This window comes from Pocillopora verrucosa, chromosome 13, assembly GCF_036669915.1.
Source record: "Pocillopora verrucosa isolate sample1 chromosome 13, ASM3666991v2, whole genome shotgun sequence".
Taxonomy (NCBI): domain Eukaryota; kingdom Metazoa; phylum Cnidaria; class Anthozoa; order Scleractinia; family Pocilloporidae; genus Pocillopora; species Pocillopora verrucosa.
Genome location: NC_089324.1, coordinates 2,239,336 through 2,257,243, shown reverse-complemented (window position 1 = coordinate 2,257,243; position 17,908 = coordinate 2,239,336). Strand labels below are relative to the sequence as shown.

Genomic DNA, 17,908 nt, shown 5'->3' with positions numbered 1-17,908 from the left:
TTTCAGAGCAATCATAGTCCTGTGTGATTCCTCATTAGGTAGGTGCAACAACAGGATTATATTACCGTATGTTTGAACCTGACTAGGACATAAAATTTCAGCTTGGTCGCTGAATAATAAAGATCTCTTATCATCAGCTTTGAAGAAAGAACCAGGCTTAAAGACGCGGACCAATTTGAAATTCTATACCTCGCACTTCCCTTTAATAAACATTTCAAAAGGAATTTGTTAGATATTGGATCACTTTATTGACAAGCCAACGATCCAATTGAAAGGTATTGTTTTAACAAAACACGGCCTCATACTGTCCAACTCGAACAGCTGAAAATTTTTCATGCGCTATGCTAAACTCTATAAGTTGAGTTTTGCGGAAAAATTCCTCCTTTATGAAAGGTTATATTAGGTTTTCTCACTCGGTACTCAACTTTTTTATTTTAATCTTTTTTTAAAAACTCCGGTTACATGCACTGATAACTTGAAAATTCTTAATGAAAGTGTTTAAAAAGTAATATCTTGATGTCTCCTTTTTGCAACTAGTTAGTTTGTAACTAGTTGTATGACTATCAGAAATAAAACCAGTTTTTGCTGGAAGGATCGTAAAAGTTTTCCAAAATAAGTAGGAGACTAACAAGGAGTCCGAGTCTTGAATAATCAATTAGTATGAACAATTCTTAAACAAAACAAAGTGTATGGACTTGACTAATATGTAAAATTATGTCATGCATAACCGCAAATAATTTTGTAGCCCGCAAAAATTAAACGAACTATTACGGCATCTTTCCAAGTTCAATGTCTTGCCTTACTGGAAACTGCAGCTCGAAAATCCAGTTCGAAATCTGACTCAAAATCCTAACTCGAGGAAGTGTTTGCTCAAAAGTAGAGTTTCGACTTCTTATTACGACCTCCAGTCGCCAACAATCGGTTTTCGATCGCTGTTCAAGCGACTGCTCGTTTATGGCAGTTTATATTAGGTTTCCTCACTTGGTACTCAACGTTTTATTTCTGTCTTTTTTGTAACCCCAGTTACATGGATTGATAACTTGAAAATTCATGATGAATATGTTCAAAAAGCAATATCTTGGTGTCCCACTTTGCAACTTGAATGTTTTTAGTAACTCCGGCCGTTATAATTGAGTGAGTATCAGAAACAAAACGAGTTTTTGCCAGAAGGGTCGCAAAAGTTTTCAAAAACAAGTAGGAGACTAACAAGGAATCCGAGTCCATTGCTATGGATGAGTACGAAGATTAATGATACCATACAAGACCGTGATTAGCATTACCGCAAGGCTATTAAATCGAATTCTTAGAAAATTGGTGAAACGTGAAATAGTCTGCCAAGTCTAGATATTACTATGACTTTATCAGCGATCGAGCTAAGGGAGATTCAAGTAGATTGTGGAAGGCTGCTTCGTGTTTCAGTTGCAGCTTTTTATCTCTAGGTATCCTTCATTTTACTGTATATAGTTAAATTTATTATTTTTAATATAATTTAGGACCTTTTCTGAAAACCACAGTGATGTGATGAAAGTGTCCTAATAAAAGATTATGATGAAGTTTTGAGTCTTAAATAATTGATATCATCAGCTTTGGAGAAAGAGTCAGGCTTAAAGACGCGGACAAATTTGAAATTCTTGCACTTCCCATTAATAAATATTTCAAAAGGAATTTGTCAGATATTGGATCACTTTATTGGCAAGCCAACGATCCAGTTGAAAAGTATCATTTTCAACAAAACCTCATACTGTCAAACTCGAACAGCTGAAAATTTTTCATGCGCTATGCTAAACTCACTTAGTTGAGTTAAGCGGAAAAATTTCTCCGTTATGAAAGTTTGTATTAGGTTTTCCCACTCGGTACTCAACTTTTTATTTCAACTTTTTTGGAACCCCAGTTACATGCACTGATAACTTGAAAATTCTATATGAGTATGTTCAAAACGCAATATCTTGGTGTCCCCACTTTGCACCTTGAAAAGTTTTTAGTAACTTCGGCCACTGTAATTGAATGAGTATCACAAAAAAACGATTTTTTGCCGGAAGGATCACAAAATTTTTCAAAAACAAGTAGGAGACTAACAAGGAATCCGAGTCTTGAATAAGTGATTAGTTTAAACAATTCGTAAACAAAACAAAGCGTATGGACCTGACTAAGATATGGAAATTCAGCTTAGTCGTTGAATTAGAGAGCTACACTAACATACAGACAAGAATCGCCAGCATAGAAACATTTCCAGAGAAAACGGTAGGGATATGTATAGGCTTAGTTCCAAAGTATCCCAGTTACAGGTAGAGCTATCTCAGAATGGCATGGCTACGCAAAGGTATTTTCTGGTAAAGGAAAAAACTATCGATGTCTCGATGAAACCCAGAAATCATGTCAGAAAATTTGAATGCAGTTTGAAAATTATCCTTATTCCTTTTGGTAAATGAAGCAACCAGGTCCACCCAAGGGCACTAGAGTTTTCACATTCCACTCAACTGTCTACATTACACTGTTTACGTTTGTTTTCTCACTCGGTATTCAACTTTCTATTTCACTCTCTTTTGTAGCTCCAGTTGCATGCACCGATAATTTGAAAATTGGTTCAAAAGGCAATTTCTTGATGTCCCCACTTTGTAACTTAAAAAGTTTAGTAACTCCGGCCGGTATAATTGAGTGAGTATCAGAAATAAAGCGAATTTCTGCCGGAAGGATCGCAAAAGTTTTCAAAAACAAGTAAGAGAATAACAAGGAGTCCGAGTCTTGAATAATTGATTAGGTTAAACAATTCTTAAACCCCACTAACATGTAAGGATGAATTGAAAATTCTTGAATAATGTATTCAAAAAGCAATTTCTCGATGTCATCACTTTGCAGCTTGAAGAATTTAGTAACTCCGGCTGGTATAATTGAGTGAGTATCAGAAATAAAAGAGTTTTTGCCGGAAGGATCGCACAAGTTTTCAAAAAAAAGTTGGAGACTAACAAGGAGTTCGAGTCTTGAATAATTGACTAGTATAAACAATTCTTAAACAAACCAAAGCGTATGGACCTGACTAACATATAAAATTATGTCATGCAGGACCGCAAATAATTTTGTAGCCCGCAAAAATTAAATGAACTATTTCGGCATCTTTTCAAGTTCTATGCCTTGCCTTACTAGTAACTCCAACTCGAAAATCCAGCGCGAAATCCGACTCAAAATCCTAACTCGAAGGAGTGTTTGCTCAAAAGTAGAACTTTGACTTCGTATCACGACCTCCAGTCGCCAACAATCGGTTTTCGATCGCTGTTCAAGCGGCAGCTCGATAAAGGAGAAACTCCAAATCCTAACTCGTTAACAGCTCCCTACTAACTATCCTAACTGATACAGCTCTAACCAGCTTTTCACCATTATTCATTTAATATTCCATTTCCTGATCAGAATGCAAGTCAAGCTAATGGTTAAAAACCACAAATATTGAATGACTAAATAAGTTTTGTCAGTGCACAGATATCTGCTTTCCTGAAATTTGAGGTCTAGTTTGGCAAATATATATGACTTTTCTCTACACGCAATTCGTAAAAAATAAAGTAAAAATTTCAAACATAGAAGCATGCATGTTGATCGTAAACTCACGAAAAACCAGTCTACAGATTAAAAAGAAGTTTAGGGTAAGTTTTAGCCCAGCAGATTTTTTACTTTTTTCTTTTCAGGGAAGGTTTTTTCCTAAACATGCGTCGAGAGGAAATCGTCAAAAAGGTCTTGTATGTAGTAAGGCTGTTGATCATGAGCCTACTGTTATGCTGTACAGCTACACAGCAATGGGAGGCTACGGGCCAGCCGGAAGTTTCCAAATTTGGTATGATGTTACAACGCCACATTTTCAAGACGATCGCGGGGGCTGGTCTTTCAGATGTGTGCTTGCGGGAATGCTATACCGACGTCAGATGTCAAAGTTTCAACTATGTCTTTACGCAAGACATTTGTGAGCTGAGCAACCGAACCAAGGAGGCCAGACCAGAGGATTATGTTCCGAACCCTGAGAGGTTTTACTTTAAGCGAGATTACAAAAGAGGTTTGTACATTTTTTTGTCTTCTTCCCTTTAAAGACATTTTCAGAGCAAAAAATTTCACCCAAATTTTTAAGGAAATTTTAGAAATTTAAGTAATTGCCTCGCATCACCTCCCTTCTTGCCTAAGTCAAGTCGCCCTCAATATGAGTATATTTGCCCTCAAGACGAATATCAAGTCTTGCTTACCTGAATTGCTATGCTAATAATTGCCTTTTTCTTCCAGTTCCTCTCGGCTCCATTCCTGAGCTGCCTGCGGAGACTTGCCAGGAAATCAAAATGAGCGAAGGAGGAGAAGCGAAAAGCGGCAAATACTGGTTTCACTCAATTGTACCCAAGAGAACTTTTCTGGCTCCTTGTGACATGAAAACTGAAGGTGAATTCAAGTGTTTATCAATTCTTCTACAGACAAAAAACGGTTCACCACTAACAAACGCGTTGACAGAGATGTTATGGGTAGACTGCGACTCCCCTTGCCCCCCCCCCCCCCAAAAAAAAAAAAATGCCACCAGAATGCATCCATCATCTCTCTCACACCGATCGATTTGAGATCAGATCAAACAGAATTGGAAACTTTCCTCTCTGACAAATTTAGCTAATTGTTCAATAGCAATCCGATAAAACAACTTTATGGTGACGAAATTTAACGTCAATGCCTACTGCAGCAATACCGTTGGTTCCTATCGATGCATCTGTAATCCCTGGTACCAGGGAAACGGAAAAAGCTGCTATTTTCGTAAGTTTAACTAACAATAAGACACTAGCGACCTCAGTATGTTATGATACTCGCATTTCGCATTCTCTATTTTTCTTTATCATCATATGAAGCTTATTTTGGAAATTAGTTCTCGAAAATACATATTTTTTAAACATGAGTCGGTCCTAAATCGAGACCAAGGTGGAATTCGTCCAAACAACAGGCTACATTATGACCCTTTACTCCCTAGCATCAGTACAGATATTCTCCACACTGTTCCGTATGGTAATGCCGAGGGGAATTTACTTAACAATCAAGAGCTTCATAACTTGGTGATTATTTCCCATGTTTCTCATGTTTGGTTCAGCAGTAATACGGTAAGGAGAAGTTAAATGCCAAACCCTCTAAGGGGTTAAAGGATTGAACTGATACGTCTCACTTGGCGCCTAACTGACCACCCCCCCCCCCACCTCCCTTAAAAAAGAAACAATATCATTGATCTTGGAAGTTTGTTGCTTACAACTATGTCGAACTTTCTATCTTGATCAACCTTAATTCTTCTTTTTTCATTATTATCATGTTTTTATCTCGTGGTTTCCTTTCATTCTAAAAGAGCATTGATTGGTGCAAATAACGAGGCGAGATATGATTACGTGTACTGGGTTTAGAAATCTGGAATGTCACTCAAACACGCTTTCATGGCTTTATCGCGTTAACACGTCTGAAAGGGAGAAAACGTTTCCATGGGTGCACTTCCCAGTTCACACGTGTTGTGCCTTAGATCGACGTGCGTCACACAACGATTGTCACGCTGTTATTCGTAAAAACGAAAAAAGCGAAATGTAGACATTACCACCACCAAGATAACGAAAGCAATATGATGCCAAACTTTCAGGTAGGACAATCTTTACCTTTTCTCCCTTTTTCGGTTATTCGTATAGGTGGCCTTAATAGTTCCGTCATTCTTACCACCCTCGACTACAACAACTACACAGGTAAGCTGCTTTCTTACCTAGAGCCAGTCCTCCTGAGTTCAGAGTGGAGCAGGTTTGTGAAGTGTTGGCACGCTAAGACAGACGGCTGGGCGGCATCGACATTCCACAGCAACTGCGATGGGAGGGGACCAACAGTGACAATCATCAGAGTGAACGATTACATATTTGGTGGATATACTGATGTGTCCTGGAGCGGAGGTAGGTATATCAAATTTTTTAAGAGGGGACAAGACAATTTTATAGAATCAACTATCGTCCCTTTAGGGATTTAAGGGGGGTGGGGAGGAGGTGCTGGAGGAAGTTTTGAGCGATGCTCCTCTGATAAGAGCTCTAAGCCTTTATTATTTCATATTTTTTAATTTTTTGTTCATCAAGATTTCTGCATACCTATATCGTCTATAGAAATGTTTCCTATTTGATAAACCCTCAAGTCTTCCATGATTTTTTTGGTACTCGTTTCTATACCAAAACTACTAAAATATCTCCCTCCCTTTCACAAATCTCTAGTCTGAGATAAAACTCTCCTCCTAGTTCATGATAGAAACTGAATTCCCCCCCTCCTTCCTCAGGGGGTCGTGTTTTATTACAACTTTTTAATGTACAACTACGTTGTTCTTCTATTTCAGCTATTTCTTGTGCGGGTTTTTCTTACGCCAGTAAAGCTTTCATCTTCTCTCTCTATAACGTCAAAGGATATAATCCCGTTAAGTTGACACAATACCGAAATCAGGAATATGCAATATACAGATGTAATACGCGTGGACCCACCTTTGGCAGGGGGTGTGGTCATGATATCTACATATCCGATGACTCCGGAAACAACCAAAAATCCTACACCAAATGCGGTTGCACGTACACGACACCCTCAGGATACTCAAATGGTAACTGTAGTTTTTTTACAGGGGAGTCTAATTTCTCCCCAACGGACGTCGAAGTATTCTATGAAGCAGGTAATTAAGAAAAACACCTATTTTCGAGGATAAATACTTAGTGTGGCCTGTAGCAAAATCAGATCGTATATTGTAAAAAACTTTCTAAGAAAGATGTGTTGCTAGAGTACGGATAGCTTACTTTTTGTCATTTCAAAGGAATGTGTAAGCTTATAAAGTCGATGCGCGATGTACAGATGTTCCTCTCACGGACCCACTTTTGGCTCGAGACATGATATCTACATATCAAATGCCGCAAAAAACAATCAATCATCTTATACCAGATGCGGTGGCACGTACTCCAACCCCAAGGGCCATTCAGCTGGAGATTGTAAATTTTTCACAGGAGCATCAAATTTCACTCCATCTGACATTGAAGTTTTCTTCGAAATAATAAACTAAACACTAAAAACTATGCTGTCTTAGTAAGTATCGAGTTAGTATTGTAACAATAGAGTTAATAGAGTTAGTGCCTCCTCACACAAGGCCTGATTAAAAAAACAGTATGTAGTTTTAAGGGGGGTTAGAGGTGGATAGAGACATAAAAAGTCGGTTCCAGTCTCCAAGACAGTAAAGACATGCGAAAGGGCAAGCAAACCCAAACGGCGGTTGTGGTTCTCAGGAAAACAGCTGAGCGCCTACGGACTGAGAGATAAGGAGATTTGAGATTTGCGTTTAGCCTTACCTAGCCCCGATATTTAACACATGTTAAACTTACCATGAAAAATACTTCAGTTTGTATAGAAACACTTTGTCGGACGGTTGATTCTTTTGACAGAGATGTGATTATGTCATCCAGGAAGGAAGCCTTTTAACAAGGCCTCTGAATGAAATTTCGACCTCACTTGTTCTTGATTTATCAAGCACGTCTGAACCTTAGGTCGATATCGAGTTATACAAAGAATTGGTCAAATATGATTTAAAAATTATTTGAACATCAAGTTTATATCTGATCAAAACTGTGGCTGTCAGAAATCAACTGTAATCCTTTGAATGTAAATAAAACTAAGTTCACCACTCTTTCACCCCATTAAGATAACTTTCGGTCTCAGTTTTCAACGACTGATTGATGCACAATAGTATTAGGGCGATGAACCCAAAGTAGAATGTTCGCACGTGCACATCACGCGCCAGATCCAAAGAGTAGTTCCACCTTGGCAAAATTTCCCGCAGCTGGGCTTTTCCCGCACTTTTTAGTACCTCCACATTTTCCCGCGCTTACTTATTGCTTTGTTCTTTCCCTCTCTTTTTCCCAATTTCATCCATTCAATGTTTCCTAGCGCCAATCGATAGCTGTATACTTTCCCATGTTTGTCACTTATCAGCTATTCCTTAGCAATCGTATTATTCTGCACTTGCGCTGCAGTAGCATGCATTCGAGTTGCCACTTTGCCTTACTATAAATATGAGCTCGGGAAAGTTTTTTTTGTTTCCTGCTTTATGGCAGCCATTGCATGCTAATTTCATACCATAACCGCCAAAGATGGATTCTCTTTGCATTGATCAAAGAAACGAACGGATGCAACTCAAAGAGTCGTAACTACCATATAGTCTGTTGATGTCAGTGTTATCTGACTATGCAGTCTAAATAAGTACTATCTGAGTTTAGTAACAATAAACTTAACCCTTTACACCCTAACATCAGTAGACATATTCTCCACACTGTTCTCTATACATCTCCTGAAGTGCTGACAATGAGAATTTGTTCGATAATCAAGAGTCTCTTTAGTCAAAGATCATTTTCATTATTCTCATGACCTAAATGTGTTTTTCTGGGGTGATCATGTAAGGAGAAATTTCATACTAGTCACTCTTAAGGGTCAACAAAACTTACTCTGTTTCTGCAATCTCATTACACCGCCGGTGAGATGAGATCCCAGAAACATCATAAAATTTGCTGAGGATAGAGCGGCTCTTTCCTTTGATCTTTTTATATAAGGAGCTGAGTTAGCTTAGTTACCAAGATTTTCACAAGTTATTTTTTCGATGTTATGAAAGTCTTTCTCAACAAAAGCGACAAGTGTGCCATTACGATCACCAGTGAAATTATTGATGGTACTCATAACAAAATCAAATGTATTTGTCCTGCCTATGTTTTTATCAAATTGTCATTGTTAGAAATTGTCTTTTTGAGATCAACAACATTTCCTTCTCTCTGTTCATTAAACATTCAACATCTCTTAATCCACCTAGTTCACCGAAATGTAAAGTTTTAGCTAGGCCCTTATAACCATCATTGATGTGTATTATATGTATTCCAGACACGTTAAAAGTTATGGTTCCACTTGCAGTATCGAAACTGAAATGAACTATCTGGAATTAAGACATTAGCTCCACTTGCAGTGAACACGATCCCACTAACATTATCATGTGAAACTTTGTTACAATAATAATACACCTTTGCTGTGGCATCATACATACTTTATTCGTAACCGGATTTTGATCATTTACCGTATCTTGTACAGTCAACTCTTTTACCGGAGTTTGAAATTCAAGAGTGTCATTTCGTAGGTCATAAACTTGATCCCATACCCTCGTCGGCAGCACATTTTGGTGCCCTTTAACATCCTACACAACGACAAATACTTGCAAGTCTTGTGTATAAGAGATGCCAGTGTTATTTCTAAAACCATATGAATCGATAGATAATTTGGAGTCACATTATTATATTTATGAAGATGAGTTATACTTCGGCTATGATTACTGAGCGTATTAGTTGATATTCTTGTAACTGCCTCAGTATTGCTGATGGCTGATATTTGGACTGTTGAACAGTTGATTGATGCTGAAGGAAAATACAGTTCAAAAACGACTTTGTATTCACCGGTTGTAAGAGGGAACATATTCAAACCTACACGGCTGCTGTAATACCCTTTGCTTGAATCGAAATGAAGTTTCATCTCATGTGTCTCTGTTTTGACTTGACGAAAATTTGTATTAGTAATCTGGACACCTGCTTCATCACTTCAAGTGTTACCAATACTTTAAAAATTGAAGAAACTAATTTTAATTCGAAACCAGGTTTTGAATGACTATTTTTTTCAAGTGACTGTTGCATGAAACTCTTAATATCTTCATAAGAGTAGTTCCCATCGGGTATTGTTATCATTGTCCAATTGGTTCCAGAATCAGCGTTGTATTTCAGTGTATTATTATTGTAAATTTATGCAATATTATACCAACTGTAACTCAAATTTGAAATTCTATACCTCGCACTTCCTTTGAATAAATATTTCAAAAGGAATTTGTTAGATATTGGATCACCTTATTGGCAAGCCAACGATCCAATTGAAAAGTATCATTTTAAACAAAACCTCATACTGTTCAACTCGAACAGCTGAAAATTTTTTATGCGCTTTGCTAAACTCTCTAAGCTGAGTTTTGCGGAAAAATTCCTCGTTTATGGCAGTTTATATTAGGATTTCTCACTTGGTACTCAACGCTTTATTTCTGTCTTTTTTGTAACCCCAGTTACATGCACTGATAACTTGAAAATTCTTAATGAATATGTTCAAAAAGCAATATCTCGATGTCCCCACTTTTCTACTTGAAAAGTTTTTAGTAACTCCCGCCGTTATAATTGATTGAGTATCAGAGATAAAACGAATTTTGCCAGAGGGATCGCAAACGTTTTCAAAAACAAGTAGGAGACTAACAAGGAATCTGAGTCCATTGCCATGGATGAGTACCAAGATTAATTATAACATGCAAGACCGTGATAAGCATTATCGCAAGGCTATTAAATCGAATTCGCACTTCCAGAGTATAGAAGGCTTAGAAACTTAGTGAACCGTGAAATAAAGTCTGCCAAATCCAGATATTACTGTGACTTAATCGGCGAAGCTAAAGGAGATTTAAGTAAATTGTGGACGGCTGTAAACGAAGCGTCATCTCCTAATAGCAAGTCTTTGATCCACAATGCATTATCGCTGACGGAGTTCATCATACAAAACCATGGTCAATCACCTCTGCCTCGAACTCTCATTTTGCGTCTATAGGACGGATTTTGCTGAAAAAAAAATCATGTGTAGCTCGTGCTTCACTGCCAATTGATGGTCATTCTGAATTGTTCCAATTTCAAGAAATTAGTGAAGCGGTTGTTCATAAGCAGTTACTCGGTCTCAAGGCAACTAAAGCAATTGGATTGGACAATATAAGTGCAAGTCTTTTGAAGTGTAGCGCCCAGTCAATTACTTATTCCATCACGAAGTTAATAAATCTTTCCATACGCACAGGGAAGTTTCCGGGGATATGGAAGTGCTCTAAAGTGACAGCTTTATTAAAATCTGGAGACCGAAAAAAATCCAACAAACTATCGCCCTATTTCAATTCTACCCACTCTCAGCAAGATCTTAGAAAGGATAATCCACTGTCAGTTGTACGAATACCTTGATTCAAATAATGTACTTTCAAATATGCAATTTTGGTTTTCGTTCTAAACGTTCAACAGCCACTGCATTGTCTGGCTTTGTCGATGAAGTCTTATTAAACATGGAAAAAGGGAACATTTGTGGTGCTGTATTCCTGGATCTTTCAACGGCGTTCGATACAATCGATCACGGGATCTTGATGTCCAATCGTCATCAGTTGGAGTCTCCCCACGGTCTTTGGAGTGGTTTTCTTCGTATCTGAGTAATCGGAATCAGCAAACCTCTTGTGATAATAAATTATCCGAAGCCCTTCCCGTTACTTTCGGCTTTCAACACTCCGAGGTATCATCGTACGCTGACGATGCTGTTCTTTACTGCTTCGCAAAAGAACCTCGCGAGCAGGAGAGCAAGTTGAACTCAGGTATCTACAACGCAGCATTGTGGCTAAAAGCGAATAGACTTACTTTGAAGCTCTCTAAAACCAAATCCATATTGATGGGAAGTAATAGATAATTATTTACTATTTCCTCGTTATCTCTTTCTATTTTTGATCGTAGGTCAGATAGCATAAATAGGTTTAAATATTTAGGGGCTATATTGGCCTCAGACTTCACATGGTCAGATTATGTAGAGTATATAATTTCTAGTTAAAGTTAATCAACGGCTCGGTCTTTTACGCATAACTTGAAAATTCTTAATGAATATGTTCAAAAAGCAATATCTTGATGTCCCCACTTTTCAACTTGAAACGTTTTTAGTAACTTCGGCCATCATAATTGAGTGAGTACCACAAAAAACCGATTTTTTGCCGGAAGGATCGCAAAATTTTTCACAAATATCGCGGAGATCATTTGGGTGAAGATAGAATAAAACGGTCGGGTTAGAAATCTGACTCAAGTGTGAAACATATCGTGATTCCCCCTGAAGATTCCAGTCTCACACACTTAAAGCAGTCCCTGAAAGGCCCTGACTACACTTTTTTATATTTAATTAATATTTTTGTTCAATAACGCAATTGAAAATTGTCCGAATTCCGTTTAGTATGCCATTTCCACCAAAGGGCACTTGAGATTTCACATTCCACTCAACTGTCTACATTCCGCTGTTTATATTTGTTTTCTCACTCGGTATTCAACTTTCTATTTCACTCTCTTTTGTAACTTCAGTTACATGCACCGATAATTTGAAAATTCCTAATAAATGTGTTTAAAAGGCAACTTCTTGATGTCTCCACTTTGCAACTTGAAAAGTTTAGTAACTCCAGCCGTTGTAATTTAGTAAGTATCAGAAATCAGTGAAACGAATTTTTGCCGGAACGATCGCAAAAGTTTTCAAAAACAAGTAGGAAACTAACAAGGAATCCGAGTCTTGAATAATTGATTAGTTTGAACAATTCTTAAAAAAAAAAAGCTTATGGACTTGACCAACATGTAAAATTATGTCATGCAGGACCGCAAATAATAATTGATCAGTACAAACATTTCTCAAACAAAACAAAGCGTATGGACCAGACTAACATGTAAAATTATGTCATGCAGGACCGCAAATAATTTTGTTACCCACAAAAATGAAACGAACTATTTCGGCATCTTTTCAAATTCTATGCCTTGCCCTCCTGGAAACTCAAACTCGAAAATCCAGCTCGAAATCCGACTCAAAATCCTAACTCGAAGAAGTTTGCTCAAAAGTAGAATTACGAGTTCGTATTGCGACCTCCAGTGGCCAACAATCGGTATTTGATCGCTGTTCAAGTGACTGCTCGATAAAGGAGAAACTCCAAATCCTAACTCGTTAACAGCTCCTTACGAACAATCCTAACTAATACAGCTCTAACCAGCCTTTCCCCATTATTCATTTAATATTCCATTCCCTGACCAGAATGCAAGTCAAGCTAATGGTCAAAAACCACAAATATTGAATGACTAAATAAGTTTTGGCATTGCACAAATATCCGTTTTCCTGAAATTTGAGGTCCAGTTTGGCAAATATATATATGACTTTTCTCTACGCGCAATTCGTAAAAAATAAAGTCAAATAACAAACATAGAAGCATGCATGTTGATCGTAAACTCACGAAAAGCCAGTCTACGGATTAAATTGACGTTAGGACAAGTTTTAGCCGAGCAGATTTTTTGCTTTTTTTCTTTTCAGGGAAGGTTTTTTCCTAAACATGCGTTGAGAGAAAATGGTCAAAAAGGTCTTGTATGCAGAAGGGAGCCTACTGTTATGCTGTAGAGCTACACAGCAATTGGAGGCTACGAGCCAGCTGGAAGTTTCCAAATTTGGTATGATGCTACAACGCAACATTTTCAAGAGGATCACGGGGGCTGGTCTTTCAGACCAATGTCAACGTTTCAACTACGTCTTTACGGAAGACATTTGTGAGCTGAGCAGCCGAACGAAGGAGGCCAGACCAGAGGATTATATTCCGAACCCTGAGAGATTTTACTTTAAGCGAGGTGAATTCAACTGTTTATCAACTCTTCTACTGACGAAAAACGGAAAACCCCCGACAAAAGTGTTGACAGAGATGTTATGGGTAACCCCGAGCCCCCTTGCCCCCCCTCCCCCCCCCATCTCCCAAAAAAAAAAATAAACAAAAAACTAAAAAGGCGACAAAAGAAACAATTAAACATATTCGTTAACGGGAAATGAAATTAGAAAGCAAAATAAAGCAAAATAAAAATAGTAAAATATTCCACTTTTATATCATATCAAAGGAATGTGTAGGCTTATAAAGTCTCTTTCGCAGCATTCATTTAAGTTCATCACACAATAAATGCACAGGGAAATATTGAGTTAAAATGGGATCACATGTTTAGCACATCACCCTGTGAATAAGGAGATCTGGGACTATAATTTTTTGTGAAATACTCTCACGGTTGTAAAAGAAGAAATAACATCTTTCTATATTCTAGAACGTCTGGTATTGCAAACGTCTGGGGGAGGGAGCTGGAGGAAATATTAAACGATGCTCCTTTGATAATAGCTCTAAACCTTTATTATTTCATAATAGTTTATTGGCCATCAAGATTTATTCACACCTATATCGTCTATAGAAATTTTCCTATTTGATTCACCTGCAGAACAACATTACATCCTAAAACATCTAGTAATAACAACACTTTGACCAAAGGGTTCATTTGCTTCAAGTCTCAAAAATTTTTACTCGCTTTTCTTCAAAGAAAACCCTTAAATCTTCCATAATTGTTTTTGGAACTCGTTTCTATACTCAAACTAGTAAAATATCTCCCTCCCTTTCACAAATCTCTAGTCCAAGAAAAAAACTCTCCGTCTAGCCTATGATAGAAAATGAACTCCCCACCCCCTCCCCCCTTCCTCACGGGGTTTACGTTTTCTTCCAACTTTTTAACGTACGATCACATTGTTCTTCTATTTCAGCTGGTTCTTGCGCTTATTCCTACGCCAATAAAGCTTTCATCTTCTCTCTCTATAACGTCAAAGGATGCAATCCCGTAAAGTTAACGCAATACCAAAACCAGCAATATGCAATGTACAGATGTAATACGTATGGACCTACCTTTGGGAATGGTCATGATATCTACACATCCGACGACTTTGGAAACAACCAAAATTCCTACACCAGATGCGGTTCCACGTACATGGTACCCTCAGGATACTCAACTGGTGACTGTGGTTTTTTTTACAGGGGGTCTCATTTCTCTCCAACGGACGTGGAGGTATTCTCTGAAGCGGGTAGTCAAGAAAAACATTCTTTTCCAAGGATAAATACTTAGCAGGGCCTGAGCAAAATCAAATCGTGTACTGTAGAAATATTCTCAGAAAGTTGTGTTACTGGAGTACGGATAGCTTACTTTTTTTCATTTTAAAGAAATGTGTAAGCTTATTAAGTCTCTTTCGCAGCATTTATTTAACTTCATCACGCAACGCATTGCGTGACGAGCTTGAGAGGACTTGCTTGAGTTGCCGCGGGGATTTGTGGGTGTTACATGAAAATGAAACTGGTGGGGCCACTTGAAAGAACGCTTGAGCTAACAAACAAATTTAAATTATCCACTTTAGATTCAAAGGCGACACCACCAATCAAAGCTTTTCGTCCATTTATTTGGCCAACTGTAATTTTTCCTTTTTCTCTCCTCAGGCCTCGGTTTGTCCGCCATACTTCGAAGCCTCGATTACAGCCAGTACTTGAAGGTCTTGTTTTCGTATTTGGACCCAGTCCTTATCAATAAAGAGCGTAGCAGGTTTGTGAGGTGTTGGCACGCAAAGACTGACGGTTGGGCAGCATCTACATTCCTGCCCTGGACCAGCAGTGAGTAAAAAGCAAGAAAACATCTCTCAAATGTAGAACAGATAGCAAATCGATTAGTCTTGGACTTTTCTTGTAGCAGTGAGTTCATCTTAGAGACAGAAAATATCACATTAACAATTGCGATCCCAAAGTAGACAAACTCATAAATAGCCTGATAAACGCATTTGAAACGGGTTTTTACTTAAAGTCTTGTTTCGGATTTGATTTTTGATTTGAGTTTGGTTTTGATTTGATTTGATCCTGACAGCTCCATTTCGTGCCACTTCCCCATATATCGTTGTATCCATTATTCATATTGGAGAGCTGAAACGAAGGATGTTTAATTCATGCTCACTTTAGATCATATGTTGCCTTTGAATAACACTTCGGACCATATTTCAAGCGCGTTGTGAAGCTGACACAATACCAAAACCAGCAATACACAATGTACAGATGTTCCTCTTGCGGACCCACTTTTGGTGTAGGACACGATATCTACATATCACATGACGCAAAAAACAATCAACACTCTTATACTGAATGCGACCAGACGTACAAAAACCCCACGGGTTATTTGGGTGAATACTGTGGATTTTTCAATGGAAGTCGTCCTTTTTTCCATCTGACATTGAAGTTTTCTTCGAAATGACAAACTAAACACTAAAAACTCTGCTGTCTAAGTAAGTATCAAGTAGGTATCGTAACAATAGAGTTAACAGAGTTAATGCCTCCTCACTCAAGGCCCGGTCAACAGAACTTGCTCTGTATTCTCTCAGTGCTTGGTCGCTTATTTCGCATTTAAAAAAGTGTTGTGACTGGTGGAAAATCCATAGTTTATTGTACAAATAAACACACAATTTGGTCTCCCGGCGACCAAACCGCTGACCAAGGAGCTCGAGGACTCTGGGAACGAGATTACCACCTACATTACCCGTCCGATGCAATCTAAACTCCCTTTTCCCCTTACCCCTACTTCCCATGAGGAAAAAAAAGCAGAATGATAGACTTGAGCTGCATAGTGTTAGGTATTAACATTTTTCTTATTACTTTTTCATTTCGACAAAGTAAAAGAACTGAGATGAAAGATAACAATTGTCTTAGATATCACACAGTGCCGCATTATTATCTTACAGCGCCTTTAAGTGGTGAACTGGTAACAAAGACAATATTGTCATCCCAGTATTATAAACGACGCGGACGGTGATTCATTAATGGCTGTAAAAACAAACCAAGCTATGATGCTGAATTTCAATTATGAGGCACTCCCTTTTTCTTTTTTTCGCATTATGTGAAACAACAGTTCGCTACTTATGTCTGTGGATGTAAGATCTAGGGTAAGAAATTCTCAGTGTTTTCTCATCCATATTTTAAAGGAACACATGGCAGTCACAGTTTAAGCCTTTGCATCAGTACACTTCCCATGAAAGTTTAATTCACTTTCTTAGATGAAAGAAATGACGCCAGTCACAGGAAGTACATTTTTAGTTCAGTTCTTTGTCTGAAAAATTTCCACTTCGCTACTCTTTGACAAAGCGCTGTCTTGGGTGCTCTCAAAATATCAAAGTGTCCTTGCAAGTCCAAAAATAAATCCGAAAAATGTTTTGGGTGAAATGCAATTTACAGAAATAAGTTTGGCGATTTTTCTTCTGTATTTGGCAGTACTTGACATGTAGATTACGTCTGTTATATGAATAAGGCTGGAATACAAATGTACGTGATTCTCATATCAACCCAGGCGTATACTTAATTCATACTGATTATTCTACGCTACATAAAGAGAGAAAAAAAAGCAAATGAAGAAAAAAACAAACAAAACAAACTATTCTTTTATATTTTCACTTCGCTGCACAGCAAGTCTGGTAGCACGCAATGAAAAATTTGGAATGATACATTTGAAAACAAAAAAACTGGTATCACCTTCCTTCATGGTATACTTATTGAGGCTAAACTAAGGGGCAGTCAGGTAGTTGATAAACTTGTTCTTAGGTCGATCCAAAAATTTCAAATGGATATTTTTAATGATATAATAAGCTCACTTATGCACGCATTCTGATTGGTTCTCACTTATGATCTATTGGAGGACAGACGTATAGATGACGTCTTTATTAAAACTTTTTTTTTAAATTTTTATTATATAAATCAAATAGATTCCAAGTTGCCGTGCGTCTATTCAGTAATAGATCACAGAGGACGTCAAAATGTGGTAAGAACATCAGTAACACACTCGGCCGCGCCTCGTGTGCCACTTTTTTGTTCTTACCACATTTTGACGTCCTTTGTGATCTATTACTGAATAGACGCACGGCAACTTGGAATCTATTTGTTAAGTATAAGCTGTGGGCATCGCGTCGTTGTGTGATCTCCCATCCGTGGCACATCATAACAAGGCTGCAATGTACTTTTTTTCATGCCATGTCGGATCTTGATCAAAATTAATGTCTTATGACAATAGTTTATTGACGTGTCACCTTAGGCAAATAATACAGTCAGTTAATGGCTGTTTTAAACCAGTAATATTCATAAAAACCCACGCTCATTTCATGGCATGTCGGATCTTACTGATTTTATACTTTCACTTCGCTGCACAGCAAGTCTGGCGAGACCCAATGAAAA

At 37.9% G+C, this 17,908-nt stretch overlaps 1 protein-coding gene and 1 long non-coding RNA gene across 2 annotated transcripts in view; both read left to right on the top strand.

The window, feature by feature from the left end:
• Nucleotides 1–4,297, top strand: part of LOC131773686 (uncharacterized) — a 10,205-nt gene extending 5,908 nt beyond the window's left edge. The window contains exons 2-3 of the long non-coding RNA XR_010716053.1: nt 3,675–4,036; nt 4,258–4,297. This is a non-coding gene — a long non-coding RNA (uncharacterized lncRNA). The remainder of the gene's footprint in view (nt 1–3,674; nt 4,037–4,257) is intronic.
• A 13-nt stretch (nt 4,298–4,310) lies between these two features.
• On the top strand, nt 4,311–7,610 carry LOC131797907 (uncharacterized). Its single transcript, XM_066160599.1, has 3 exons — nt 4,311–4,407; nt 5,670–5,921; nt 6,350–7,610. Exons 1-3 carry the CDS (start codon nt 4,311–4,313, stop codon nt 6,679–6,681), a joined length of 681 nt encoding a protein of 226 aa, XP_066016696.1. The 3' UTR covers nt 6,682–7,610.
• The last annotated feature ends 10,298 nt before the right edge of the window (nt 7,611–17,908 follow it).